Genomic DNA, 14,883 nt, shown 5'->3' with positions numbered 1-14,883 from the left:
TGGTTTTTTGTTTTTTGTGAGTATATCCTGGAGCTCACTATGTAGATCAAGCTGGCCTCAAACTTACAGAGATCCATCTGAGTCAACCTCTGGAGAACTGAGATTAGAGCAGTGTACCACCTCTAATCTATAATATTCAACCTATAAAACTTAACTTAGTCTATTAAATATATATATTGATGTTTTTGGCTATTTTCATATATACAGTGTTAAATACTCCACCTGAGCATTATGATAAGGTGAAGACAAGTCTAAAGGAATCCAGTTTGGAACACATTTCTAGAGCTATGAGGAGAAAACTAAGTCATTAAAATCTTCATTCCATGGCTATCACTTTCTTGTCAACTATTGTTTCTATTATTCCTGGTAAGTTGGTTTTTTTCTAAAGTAGTCATAAAATCAAACCTACTGCAGTGACTTTAAAGAGACACATATGACATTTAACTCAGAGTACAAAGTCATAAATAGGTTTTCATTTTGATCAACTTCTGAAATAACAGGTAGGTCATATATTAGCAATTTTCAATGTCTTACACTTATTTACATATTTGTCCCTATTCCCTTAAGGTAAAGTTAATAAGAACTACATTTCAATATAAAGCCCCCCCCCCAAAATCTGAACAGTAAATGATACCATGCTAAATTAAAAATTTGCTTAATTTGGGCTACTTAGTTTGGGCTAACTATCTAGTTTAGTTCAACACCAGCCTCAGCGACATTCTTAGAACCTGCCTCAAAATAGCAAAACATGAACAGCAAGATGTACAAGTCTGATGATGTTAAGTGATTTCCAGAACCCACGGAGTAACAGCAAAAGAAACAGACTCCACAAGTGTCCAATATCCTTCTTACCACCGCCCATAGGCCCTTTCCTTCATCACACACCACACCCAGCACACAGACACAACTAAATTTACAAAATAAATGCTGAAAGAACTTAAGACTATTTACATACCTGGGTTTAAAGCAAAATTGTCTATTAAGCTTTTCCAAGCAATGAAAGCTATTTTTTTAATCATGGGTGTCCCACTACGGAAGCCTAGTTCTTCCAGCTGTAACAAAGAATTGATGAAACTCCCACTTCGGTGCAATGTCTAAGAAAGAAGAAAAGGCATCAGAAAGTTACTTATTCACTTACTCTATGTTCTTGGAAATTCAAAATCTAACCAGTAAACAAAAGCTGTATCACTTACAAAAACCTATAGCATGAGTAATAAAGAGATAGTAAGCAAGTTAAACAATTACTATTCTAGCATAGCCAGGATTACTTAATAAGGCTATGTCTCAAAACAAACTAGGCAAAAGGGCCAGTGATATGGCTCAGCAGTACAAAAGCTTTTGCTTAACCACACAGAAGGCCTAAACATGGTTGAACGGTTACTGTGTACCCCTTTAATCCCAGAACTCAAGAGGCAGAGGCAAAGACAGGTAGATCTTTATGAGTTCAAAGCCAGCCTGGTCTACAGAGGGACTTCCTGGACATCCAGGGCTGTTACTAAGAAACTCTGTATAGAAAAAGACAAAAACAAAAAAGCCTGAAAACCTGAGTTTGCCCATCAGTGGTAACTGAAAAAACTCCACAAAGTTGACTTGACCTCTGTGCACACATCTACATATCTACATGCAAGTGCATAAACAAGATAATACATTTTGCCAGTTGTGGTGGTGCACTCCAGTAGATCTATTGAAGGAGGCAAGGCAGGAGGATAATGAGTTCAAAGCCAGCCTGAGCTACACATTAAAAACAGAAAATAAAAAAGAGATAATAAATTTCTTAAAATAAACACACCCATCTATTTTTCAGGGTGGAAATGGAGGCAAACTGCTACCTCCTCAGTGAATGCACAGGAGTGTGAGAACGCTGCCTCAAAGAAGGTAGAAGCTGGGCAGACAGTGGCAGAGAGATGCCTTTAATCCCAGCACAGAGGCAGGTAGATCTGGCAACCTGGGTTGGCAAGCTGGGAACCTCACAGTGGAGGAGGAAATAACCCCACCCCCACACCAAGCAGTCCTGATGGGCATTGTATCTCAGTCATACAAATAAATGTAATAAAGAAATAGAAGAACAGGTAGATGGCAACTCATGAGCAACGCCTGAGGGTTGACCTCTGGCCTCCACATGCATGTACAAGCATGCAGACACATAAACTGGGCACATTGGTTCAATCTACAATCCCAGCATTTGGTAGGCTGATACAGGAGGATTGATGCAAATTGCAGGGCTGTGTTTGAGCTTTGTACTGAGTTCCACAGAAGCTTGTGTGAGACACAATAAAAGTAAAAATGCTGTCATGTTCAAATTATGAAAATACTAACTAAATCACTATTCTTTCCAAGATAATCCAAGAATTCCAAGATATTTCACTTACCTTTCCAAGAAGTTTGACAAACAAAGGCCATAATTTTAACACATAAGTCTCATTTTTACTCATAAATAGCTTTTGGAGTTCTGAGATTAATTTCTGTAAACAAAAGTAAAACATTTATCAAATACTCTAAAAGGAAAACATCCATTATCCAAATCTAAGGACTTTTTTTTTTTTGCTTCCCCCTTTGCCCCTCCCCTTCCTAATAACTTTGTACATTAATTTTTTTGAACCAAATAACCTATTCCACAATATACATCCTCTGAAGAAAGCAAAAACTCCAGTACATAGCAATCTGAAGAAGTTTAAAGACAAAGGAAAGCACCTAATTCCAGTAAGTTTAATGCTCAACTGACCATCCAGATGTCCACCAATTCAGGTCACATTTTTCTTACCAGCATTACCTCTTCCTAAAAACTTCAAGCACATCATTAACTAGAATTCAAGTGATACTGTAATAATCTTCTCATACTAATAACTTAAAACCAAGAGCCTTTGAGATGGCTGAGAGGGTGAAAACCCTTGCTCCTCAGGCCTAACAAAAGACTCTACATTAACTAACTCCTAATTTACCCTCTTACTGGGCATGGTGATGCATGCCTTGAATCCCATCACTCAGGAGGCAAAGGCAGGCTGAAATGACTTAAGTCAGGTCTACACAGTGAGTTTCTTATTAAGACTATCTCCAAAAATACAAGTTGTCCTCTGAGCCAAACCATGTACATACATCCTGGCATTCATCATATAATAAATTTTAAAAGCAAATTTAAAAGACATGTTAGGTAATGTATACATTGGCCTATGAGAAGAAAACTATTAGTATAAAAACTGACAATCTGAGACAGTAGTGGGGAGTCTCTGAAGGGCCTATCTTGCTCTAGCTAATCCTTTGCCTCCAATAAACTATGATTTTTAGTCTCTGAATATTTTTTAAGAGGAGGTCAGCTATGAATGACCTGTTACATATTATGAAAGACAAGCTGGCCTTCAACTCAGAGATGATTCACATATCTATGCTTCCAAGTTCTGGGATTACATGTGTGTGCTGTCCTCTGTAAGATGATGAGATGAAACACACACTACCACAGACTCCTATCACGACACTGGTCAGGACATAAAATGCATAGGTCCAAAGTGACCAAACCTAAACCTAAGTAGTCATGTTTGTTAACTGCTGTTTGTGAGTCTATATTTATTCTCTGAAGGACATCATAGCAACAAGAAACTAACATGTCTTACTGTATATATCACATTACCAATAAAAACTTCATGGCCAATAAAAGTGCTACGAAAGTATGAGAACTTAGAATGATTCCCAAACCCATTTGAAAAAAAAAAAAAGAAAGAAAGAAACAAAACAAAAGCGAACAAACATGGTCGACACAGTTGTGCATATCTGAAATCCCAAAGCTGGAAGGGTGGAGAAAAAAGGAACCTTAGAGTGGGGATCTGTGAGTTCAATCTAGACCACCCTGGTCTATGGAGTTTCAGGACAGTCAGTGACACAGAAAAACCCTGGGTCTCACTAGCCATTAAGTTCCAGGCCAATAAAGGTATCCTTTTTTTCTTTTTCTTTAAAGGTAGTGCCTGAGGAGTACAACCGTCCTTTGGAACACATTACATTAAACCAGGCTTCGGGGCATGCGCCTTTAATCCCAGACTCAGGAAGCAGAAAAGTCTGAGTTCAAGGCCAACCTAGTCTATGCAATGAAGTCTCGGGCCATGGAAGAGTGCACAGTGAGATCTTACTCAAAACAACAATCTTACTATAGTCCCCAAGTCCTAGTCCTACGTAATAACGCGCTTTCTCACTCCCTTCTACAAATGAAAAGCTGCCCACAACACCCCCTGAAAACTAGCTGAGTACACAAACCTTGGGGGCCCTTTGCAATCATGACTTTCTCACCTAAAATGAGTTGGTATTATTATTTTTATTATTATTATTATTATTATTATTATTAATTATAATACACACAGCCAGTTCTTAACACTGCTAAAAGGACCTAATTGTGACATTTTCTTCATACTATATATATGCCTTATATAAACCTTACAAGTTTACACAGTAACCAACAAGGCTCTTAGAACAATTCACGTGAAAAAAAAAAAACAATAACAAAAACCAAAACCGATGTTCAATAAATATTGCCAAGAATACAAGTTGGTAAACTTAAGACCTGAAACAGTAGCTGGAAAACCGTATCACATGAGTTTATAAGCCTTAAGTGTGCATCTGAGAAAAATGAATCCAACATAATTCTTCCTTTCGCAGAATATAATCCCTCTTCTATCACTCATTAGAAGGGATAAAAAATATCTAAACTTTAGCAAAAATGCTTGGATTGACTTATTATATGAGTAATTTGATTAAACTAACAATTCTTTTCTGCATTTGATTCTTTTGTTTTGTGATGTCTAAGATTGTACCCAAGGTTTTTGTGCATGCAAAACTAACATTCTACCTACCACTGGGCTATACAGCCAGTCCAAATCTGTTTTGATTCAAAACAAAACTCCTCAGAGATAGTATAACTAAACCAATGAATTTAGGCTAAATTTTAAGTTCAAGGTAGAAATTCCTAAACTCAGAATTCAGCAAACTCTTATCGTTGGCTTAGAGGGGATTCCACTAGGCTCCTCAAACGGTCCTAGTAACCTGCTGCCACCTTCAAGTGTGGCAGCACATAAAAAAAAGAACTGCTAGTGCTCACTCCCTAGCTCCCTTGCTCCCCCACCCCGACCTCCATTCCTAGATGGTCCTTCTCTCCCTATTTCTGCCCTCCTAGCTCTGCTCCTATCTGCCTCTACCTCTTCTCCAGGTCCTCCCTCCCCTCCCTTCCCCAAACAACCTCCCTTGTACCAGGTCTACCTCGGTGTGACTTCTCAGTAGGACACCTTAACCTGGCCAATCAGGAACTCCCCACCAGCTGCCACATTATATTTCATACCACATACAAAAGAAAGGAAATACTCACCGTAGTCATAAGGTGCTCTGTAATCAAGGCTATTTCTTGTTGTTTCTGAAGCAGCAGTGGCATCCCCATTTCTAGCGCAGTGGCTCCCCGCAAGTGTACTTTTTGTGCTGAGTGAACAACCAATGGTATGACCAATTTGGCCCATCTCACAGACTCTTCTCCCATTTGAACTGGTGCTTGTTCAATTAGCCTACAACGGAGAAACCAATGACACACAAACTTAAAAGAGGAGGTCAAGCTAAATTATCAAGAAGCAAGGGCAGATGAGACATGTCCATAAATCCAACTGTTCAAGAGGCTAAAAAGATCACAAGGTTCAAGGCCTACTTCACTTACATGGTAAGCCAAGTTCAGCCTTAGGCAATTTGATGAGATTCAGTCTCCCATTTTTTTAAAAAAGAAAAAAAAAAAAAAAAGGCATGGTTTGGGGCACAGCTTAGTGGAAGAGAATTTATTGCCTGCTATGCTCAAATCTCACACTACGAAAGAAATTACCAGGAAAATGAGCATCAAATAGGTATAACACAACCCAATTATTTGAAAATGTATACATGCATATGTTCGGAAACAAGTCAGTCGACATCAGAACACAGTTAAAGCAAACAGCTGGAATAATTGCAAGAAACCTTTGAAAGTTGAAAATAAGCAAAACTGCACTGTCAGCATGTCTGAGTGAGGGACAAAGATGCTCCTGCCGAGGCTCACTTAGAGGACATTTTATTTTGAAAGTCTTACCTCAAAACTTTTAGAACCAACTTACAGATAGTTTTCCATCTTATTACCTTGGTCTAAAGGATAATCACTTCTGGGTTTTGAAACACGTTTTAGACTTTTATGTGTGTGCATGTATGTATACCAGTGTGGCTGTCTACATATTCATGGTGTTTAGCTCAGAGAACTTGCACGAATGGGGTCTCTCACACAGATTTTAGAAGTGAGGTTGTCAGCCCTGCTGCTTAATATCTATCTCATCATCAAATTTACAATCTCAAAGTTCTAAAGCTTGTTTACTCTAATTTATACAAGAATCAACTCCATACCTTATAATAACATTTAATGCTTCAAAATCAACAACAGCAGAATGTATCTCTCCTTTACTTAGTATCACTTCCAACGAATCAATAATACTGGATACCTAAATGACAAAAGCAAACACAAATCAGACGAGCCACAACTGTCTTTTGGACATATAATTCAGACGTCCCAAAACTAGACTCACCATTTTGCTAACAAGTTCAGTAGGAAATGTCTGTTTGGATATTACCCACAGTGCCCTGGTACACACATTTTTGTCTGAACTCTTAATGATACCATTCAAGGTTAATAGCAGTTCTTGAATATTTGTCTCTGAAAAACAAGCATTTTAATTTCATTTACATAGTATAGTTCAATTAAATCTTTAAATTCTCAACTAGAAACATAAAAGTAACAAAGCAGATGGAGATAATGATCACAGACCCTAGAGATGCTAACCAGTATCACTTCTTGACAAAATAAAAATCCTGACCAAAGGAGAAACACACAGTAGCAGACTGAAAACTTTTTTTATCTTATACAACTCAATTAACTAGTCATCTGAGGATGCTAAGGAGTCTTACTTTATGCTATCTTTATTACCTACCCCTCAGTCCCTCTAACAGTGATCTTGTAGGTGTCTTTTACAGTTGCAAACTACCAACTACAGAACAATAGTACTACTTAGCACTTGGAGAGCATCAGGTTCTATACCGAATTACCACTTCCAAACTAACACTTACTAGTGTTATATAAGAACTCTTCATCTCAACAGTTCCTTAGGGGTATGACTACCACATCAATCATAAATCAGATAGATAAATATTAACTTCCAACTTACTATGTTCTACTAAAAAGACTGAGCCAGTAAAGGCCCTTGCCATCAAGCCTAGTTAACTTCAATCCCCAGAACCCACATGGTAGGTATGACTCCTGCACTTAGTATAGGTGCACACGCTCCAAATTAACGTCTTAAGGAGGGCTACAGTTTATCCACAGACAACAGTACTTTAACTATATTCAACTATAAAGTCAACAAATATGACTAGCATTAGTCCATGTACCTACCTGATAATCCTGAGGTAATTCTGGGATTATATAAACAAAATCCCAAGGCTTGTAGAGCAGCACTACTCAGTTCTGAGCTCTGACTGCAAATGTGAGCCTACAAAACAAAATCACATGGACAGCAAAGAAACAGAGTTTCTAGAGTTAAAACCAGCTGCAACCCAAATTCATTGCATTTTAATCCAATCAATCAACCAACCTTTTGGGAGTGGTGAAAAAAAGATAGGGAAGCCTGGCAAAGGAGGAGAACTAGAAAAAGAACGAACTAAAGGGACTGGAGAGAGCAGAACATCTACATTTGGTTCCCAGTGCGCACACACACGGTGGCTCACAACACAACTCCAATCTCTACCATCTGACACCCTCTTCTGTTCTGTGGTCACTGCACACGTGGTACACATACATACATACATACATGCTGGTTAATACCCACACACATAAAAAATAAACAAAACAAAAAAAAAAATCAACTCGAAGAACATTTTTAAGAAAAGACAAAATAACATCTCCCATATCCATGCAAAAACAAAGAAAAGGCCAACAGATGAAAAATGCTAAAATTATTAGACAGAAAACAGGCAACATGGCTCTTCCACAAGGAATAAGTGAAGTCTCAAAAGCAAAACTGACGCTAGCTTTAGAAGGGAGTGCTGCCTTCTTCCTCTAAGACTAGGAAAGGGAAGCAGCCGCTGCAATGCAGCAATTCTCAAGGGTACTATGTATTAGGCACTTTTTCTCTGTCTTAAAAAATGCTTAAGAAATTTGGGACTGGGGATGTACTTTGGTGGGTACAGTGCTTGCCTAGCATGCATGAAGCCCTGGGTTCAATCTCCAGCACTGCATAAATGCAAAGTGGTGGCACATGCCTGTGATCCCAGCACTTGGGAGGCAGGAGGATCAGAAGTTCAAGGTCATCCTCAGCTATCTAGGAAGTCCAAGGCAAGCCTGGACTAGAGACCCTGTCAAAAAAGATAGTAAGAATTTCAATAAGGTCGGGATATTCAGTTCAATCTTTTCATTCTAAAAACAAGATTAAAAAGTGTTGATGGCAGATTATGATCTCACTAAGTGGTCAGATGAGGTTAAGAATACACTCAGTCTGATATTAACTATTTATTATCATTAAACAAGGAAAACAAGTTAACTATAATTTTCTAAAGTGTTAACAATTTCCAAACAAGCAAAATTAGCAAAAAATTAATGTAAATAGAAATAAATAACATGTATTGTGGGGTATGCCAGTGCCAGCCTATAATCCCAATACTTGGAAAGCAGACGCAGGATTGTCACCTAGCTAAGCTACTTGGTTCCCAGGGAACCAAGGGAAAAATCACCCCCCTCCCCCCAAAAAAAGGATGTGTATGAATACTGTCTATATAAAGAGCAGATCAAAGACAGTTGCCATTTTAGGACAACTTACCCAGAACTATACTTTCAAAATAAACAGATTTGGGGGCTGGAGAGATGGCTCAGTGGTTAAGAGCACCGACTGCTCTTCCCAAGGTCCTGAGTTCAAATCCCAGCAACCACATGGTGGCTCACAACCATCTGTAATGAGATCTGATGCCCTCTTCTGGTGTCTGAAGACAGCTACAGTGTACATATATAAATAAAATAAATACTCAGCTCCAAAATAAACAGATTTTATATTCCAGACAACTGTTTTTATATAAAAGACAAGCTTTGAACTGACAACCCTGGACACTTCAGGCAAATTAACCAATTTCCTAACCTGCAAAGTGGAGCTTTAAAGAGCAGACTGTAGATGTAGCTTAGTGGTTCAGACATGAACTGAAGTGAGAGACACATATAAGGTAACTAATCATCTGAAGAACCATATGTAATCAGAAATGAGGTAATAGTTCCATCAATATAACTGATGCTATTTTGTCTTCAGGGCATTAATAATGCACTGCGTAATGCTATATCCACAGCGAAAAACCATTTTATTAGAAAGCTCATTAGAGTTGCCCCTGGAAGCCCAGATTTGGAAAACTAAGGAAAAGATTTCAAAGGGCTCAGACTGAGGCAGTATGGTGTCATTAAGAAACTGACCTTTAAAACCGTGTACAACCGAGGAAGGTTTTTCTCGATTTCTGCAATAACTTCTTTTCCTTCTTCTCCTGTCATACGACTTTAAAGGAAATAGAGAATGTAAGCTTAGTTGAAAGCATAAACAAAAACAAAAAACTGTCATTTTTAAGGATTATTTTCAGGGTTGGAGAGAAAATACTGTGGTGAGAACACAGAGGCTCTGGCAGAAGACTGGTGTTCAATTCCCAGCACCCCTCTCAAGTGGCTCACAACCACCTGTAGCTCCAGTTCCAGGGCCATCCAACACTTCAGGCTTCTGCAGGCACAGGTACCCATACTGGTAACTGGTTTTTGTTTGCTGGTTTGTTTGTTTGTTTTTTAAGTTTTTAAAGATCACTTTCAAGCCCTTGAAAATTAACCTCTTCCTTTAAAATGGTTCAAGGGTACATAGGAAAAAAATTGTAAATTACACCAGATATAAGTGGCAACTTGCTAAAAGCCTCTAAGCTTTTTAGCCACAACTTTTTAAATCTTTAACAATTTTTTTTATCTTTAGAAAACGGGAACACAACTTTTTAAATCTTTAACAATTTTTTTTTATCTTTAGAAAACGGGAACCCTTTTCCCCAGTCATATTTTCTAATATTACTGTCACCTGACAAAATTTAGAAATTTTCTAAAGTCTTTCAAATAAAGTAAAAACGGGGTTCCTGGCCCTACTTTTTAAAAAGCCAATTCTGGGGCCGGTTTGCTGGCTTGCGCACCTGTAATCTTAATCACTACAAGGCTTAGGCGGAACCACAAGTTCGAGGCCACCGGGGAGCACTGGAGTGAGCCTGACTCAAAGACCCTAACTAACTAAACCCAGAAATTCAGGGCCACCAACTTTCCCACGGCACCCAAGGTTTGCAGCGCGGAGCTCTGCTCTTCAAACTACTTTCAGCTCAAACTTTTCTTTAAGGGCTCCCGTTTGCCGGCTCCTCCCCGAAGAAGCCCTCGGACGCCGCCGCTGCGCCCCGCAACGTCACTCCGTAGGCATGGCCCGGTGCGCCCCAAGCTGCCCACGTCCGCCGGGTCCCCACAGCTAGCCCGTCTCCCGCCCCGTTCCTTTCCCGCCCGCCTCACCTGGTCAGAGTTAGGTAGGCGTCCGTCTGCTCTCCGGGAGACACCGAGGGGTCCTCCCATGTCTCCAGAAGCGGCTCCAGGGGGCTACGACCTGGGGCCGTCATGTCGGCCACCCTGAAGTGAGGCCGGAAGACACCAGTGACCGGTGGCACAGCCCGCGCGGCGCCCTCACCTGCACGCCGGGCCGCGCGCCCGCTCGCAGGCCGACCTCCCGCCCGCCGGGCTCCGGCCGCCGCTTCCCAGGCAGCACGGCCGCGAGGGGGCAGAGGCGGAGCCGGCCGAGACTCCCGCTCCTCACCCCACGCGGGAAGTCCGCTCCGCCGCTCTCTGCCCCGGGACGCCGTTCGCTCCCGGCTCGCGCTTATTTACTCACGCGTGCAGCCCGCTCCTCCACGACCAAGATGGCGGCGGGGGCGGGCCCAGCGGCGCGCGGGAGCCGGGCAGGCCTGGCGGGAGAGGCTCGAGCCAATCCAACGGGCGGTGGCGCGCCGGGCTGCTCGATGGCCTGCTGCCCGCCCCCGCCCCCGGATCACCTCGGGGGGCGTGTATCGCCTCCTGCAAGGGGTACAAATTGGTGATGTAGATTAGTGCCCAGCTCCACCTGACTCAGTCTACTCATCAGACCAAGTTTGCAAACTCCCAAATGCAGTGCTCTCAAAATGAGCAAACAAAACCATTTGATTGAGAGTGAATGGCAGGCTGTTGGGCTTGTTTTGTGGTTGTTATTGGGTTTTTGTTTTCTAGAGGTCCGCTTGCTCAGCCAAGCTTTCGGCCTCTAAGCCCTAGCCCAATGGGTAAGTCAGAGACGCATCTCAAGCAACGCGTTCAAGCGTTGGTCTGTGACCTTAGCAAATTTACCTCATCTCAGTTTGGACTGAGATGCAGCACATTTCTGTGCAGAAAGGGTGGAGTTAAAAGAGGCCAATGGCCTGCATAACAAAAGCCTGGAAATGGGCGGCATTGATGTGCAGACTTCAAATTTCCGCCCTCCAGCCTTGGGATTCCTCAGATTGAGGCACCAGCCTTGAATCTCCTGGCTTCCTTTGGACCCCAGGTGTTTAGCGTGAGTGTGGCCCTGTGATACGCAGGTGCCGGGAAACTGAAGCCCTAAGAAGGTGGTTCTCATTAAAATCATTTCTTGGGCCTCTCAGCATGCTCCACAGCCTGCAAAATTGTTTCAACTTTAAGCACCGAAGGTCAAGGAAGCAGGACCTAGTGGCCCACGCCTTTACTCTGAAAATTTCAGTTGGCAAAGGCAGACAGATAAAAGAGTTAGAGGACAACCAGAGCAACATAATGACACCCTGTCTTTAAAAAAAAAAAAAAAAAACTGTTAAAATAACAACAAAGAATAATAGAACGACCCAGAGCCACGCTCTGTTATGAGTTTGCCCTGACACATTGATGCCCTAGGTTCGAACCTCGGGTTCAGAACCGCTTGTTCTGAACAACCCTCTTAACTTTTCCCTGTGAAAATCCCTTATTTTTAAATCCCCTCTTTCAAGAACTATGGGTCAGTTAAGCACGGTGGTACACACCTGTTTCACAGCACTCAGAAGTTTTGCATAAGAGGGATCCCAGGTTCCAATTCAAACTGGCTTACTTTGCAGGACCCTGTCACAAAAGTAAAAACAAATATTGACAAGCCTTCAGCTTCATTTAGTGGAATTCGAAATCCACCATTCAGGTGAAATCTTTCCCTACCACTACCCACATTCCATCCATTGAGATTTAAATTCTCCCACCCCCCTCACCCTACCCACCCCCACCCCTGAGGGCTCAAACTCAAGGAGATCCACCAGCCTCTGCCTCCCCAGAGTGGGGATTAAAGGCATGCACCACCACGCCCAGCTCTTGATCTCCTAAAATGACTTAATTTTCTATTTGGTCCTAGGCACTTGCAGCAGAAGTGTTACATTTATGAAAATAGTTAGATCCACAGGCAATCACGTTAGGTCAGTCAGTTCTCTGACTTTAGTGTTTTCTATCTCATATAAAAAAGTCAAAGATTAGAGTCAAAACAAAGCCCCTTTCCCACACAGACTACCACCAAAATTTCTAGAAAATTTTATCAACACAAATCTGTAGTCCCATCACTTACAAGGCTGAGGCAGTAGGATTGCTGTGAGTTCCAGGTCAACCTGGGCTACATAATGAGTACCGGCCAGTCAGGGCTACTTAGCCAGACCTTTTTTTTTTTGCCTCTGCAAAACAAGTAAGGTGTGGTGGTACTTGCCTTTAATCCCAGCACTTAGAAGGCAGAAGCAGGAGGATCTCTAACTCCAAGTTTAAGGCCAGCCTGATCTACATACGAAGTTTCGAAATACCCAGAGCTACATAGAAAGATTCTGTTTAAAAAAGAAAATAAGGGGAATAATAATCGAAATGTAAATAAATACTCAAGTTAATAAAGATAAAAAATAAATAAATAAACAGGTTTGGTGGTGCACATCTTTAGTCCCAGCACTCTGGAGGCACAAACAGGCAAATCTACATGAGTTCAAAGTCAGCATAATCTACTGAGAGCCAGGACTATACAAAGAAATCCTGTCTTGAAAAACCAATAAAAAATTTTAAATTATATATACACATAAAATTAATATACATATATAAATATATATACATAAATACACACATGCGTGTGTTACATAACATGTATCAGGAAGAATCAGAGTCAAGCATAGTGGAGCTCCATGCATAGAATCTCAGCACTTGGGAGGTAGAGGCAGAAGGATCAAGAATTCATACTCGGCTACACAGTCAGCTTGAGGCCAACCTGGTCTATGGGAAACCCCACGTCCTCTCCCCCGTCCCCCAGTCTTCACCCTTCCATGTTCGCATCGTACACATTCTACCTCCCACACACACCCCAAGCCTATTTTACCCCTTCTTGTTTCTTAGCCTCTGTACACATTCATCCACACACAAATCCACAGGCACATTAAAAGCTAGCAGGCATGAAGGTATACGCCTTTAATCTCAGTACTCAGAAAGCTGAGGCAGATAGGTTGATAGAACTTTGAAGCCAGCCTGGTCTCCATAGTGAATTTCAGACCAGCTGGAACTACCTAATGAGATCCTGTGTCAAGGAGAGGGGACAAAAAAAAGACTACTAAAAACACAAGTTATTGTTTCTTTAGGCTTCACCCAAAAACACCAGAAACAAAAGCAAAATTAGACAAGGGGAAAGTGTTAAATTTCAAACCTGGGACAAGTGGCTGAGGTGCCTACTTAACATATCAAGTAGAACTTGACCTCCATGTTCTCCCAGCATCCCTGAGTCTCTACCTATTCCAGAGTATGGCTGGCATATAACACTCTCTACCCTGAACTTTCCATCCCAGGGGTCAAACTGCCGTTCCCTATGTAATCCAGATGTTTTGGCTACCTATCCCCTCTTTGTCCTCCTGCTGCTATATTTAGTCCCCCTCTCTCCCCAACCCTCTCCTCTCCTCACATGGTTCAGAATCATGACCACTCTGGACTCTCTCTGATGTGTCTGCCTCTGGCTATGCTTCCCTTATATCTATAATGAATTTTCTCCTCCACTGTACCTAAAAGCAGTCCTTTCCTTTTCTTTTTATTCTTTTTTTATTATTAGTATTCAGAAAGCTCACCAAAACAAAAGGTTGCCAGCTGGGCAATATGGGGCAAACCTGCCATCCCAGCATGTGGGGCAGGGGGTACTCAGCGTGTTTGGAGAGAGGAACTCCAAGCCAGCCAGGGCTTTACACAAAGACCCCGTGTCAAACAGTCAAAGGAGAAGGAAAAGGCTTCTGCACAGCAAAGGATACAAAAGAGTAAAGTGACAACCTCCAGAGTAGGAGAAAATGTTTGAAACTGTACAGTTGATACAGGACCAACAGCCAAAACACATAAGGAACTCCTAACACTTGGCAGTCCCAAGCACAATAGCTAGAAGAAAAATCCCTTTCTCCAAAGAAGATAAGCAAATAATGGGCACCCACCTTTAATCCCAATAGTTGGGAGGCAGAGACGGTGGAACTGCTTTAAGTTCAAGGCCAGCTTGGTCTACATACTGAGTTCCAGGACAGCTTAGGATTACATAGTGAGATTATCTTTAAAAAAAAAAACAATAAAACAATAAATAGGGCTAGAGAGATGGTTTAGTGGTTTAGAGCACTGACTGCTTTCCCAGAGGTCCTGCGTTCAAATCCCAGCAACCACATGGTGGCTCACAACCATCTGTAATGAGATCTAATGCCCTCTTCTGGTGTGTCCGAAGACAGCTACAGTGTGCTTATACATAATAAATGAATACATCTTTAAAAAAAAATGAA

The 14,883-nt window shown here is 41.4% G+C and overlaps 1 protein-coding gene across 7 annotated transcripts in view; it reads right to left on the bottom strand.

The window, feature by feature from the left end:
* The window catches only part of Rif1 (replication timing regulatory factor 1), a 53,267-nt gene extending 42,268 nt beyond the window's left edge, over nt 1-10,999 (bottom strand). For 3 of the 7 annotated variants that reach the window (XM_039106256.2, XM_039106257.2, XM_039106254.2), the window contains exons 1-8: nt 10,583-10,999; nt 9,479-9,557; nt 7,424-7,520; nt 6,561-6,688; nt 6,382-6,476; nt 5,342-5,531; nt 2,370-2,462; nt 956-1,094 (exon numbers count right to left, since the gene is read on the bottom strand). In XM_039106256.2, coding sequence (XP_038962184.1) covers nt 956-1,094; nt 2,370-2,462; nt 5,342-5,531; nt 6,382-6,476; nt 6,561-6,688; nt 7,424-7,520; nt 9,479-9,557; nt 10,583-10,686 — 925 coding nt within the window. In that variant the 5' untranslated portion in view covers nt 10,687-10,999. The remainder of the gene's footprint in view (nt 1-955; nt 1,095-2,369; nt 2,463-5,341; nt 5,532-6,381; nt 6,477-6,560; nt 6,689-7,423; nt 7,521-9,478; nt 9,558-10,582) is intronic. The other 4 variants (XM_039106253.2, XM_063283247.1, XM_039106255.2 and 1 more) reach the window with 3 other exon arrangements.
* Nucleotides 11,000-14,883: the final 3,884 nt, after the last annotated feature.

The sequence above is a fragment of the Rattus norvegicus genome, chromosome 3 (genome assembly GCF_036323735.1).
Source record: "Rattus norvegicus strain BN/NHsdMcwi chromosome 3, GRCr8, whole genome shotgun sequence".
NCBI lineage: Eukaryota > Metazoa > Chordata > Mammalia > Rodentia > Muridae > Rattus > Rattus norvegicus.
The sequence above is the reverse complement of the archived record's forward strand: the minus strand, read 5'-3'. Positions and strand labels throughout refer to the sequence as shown.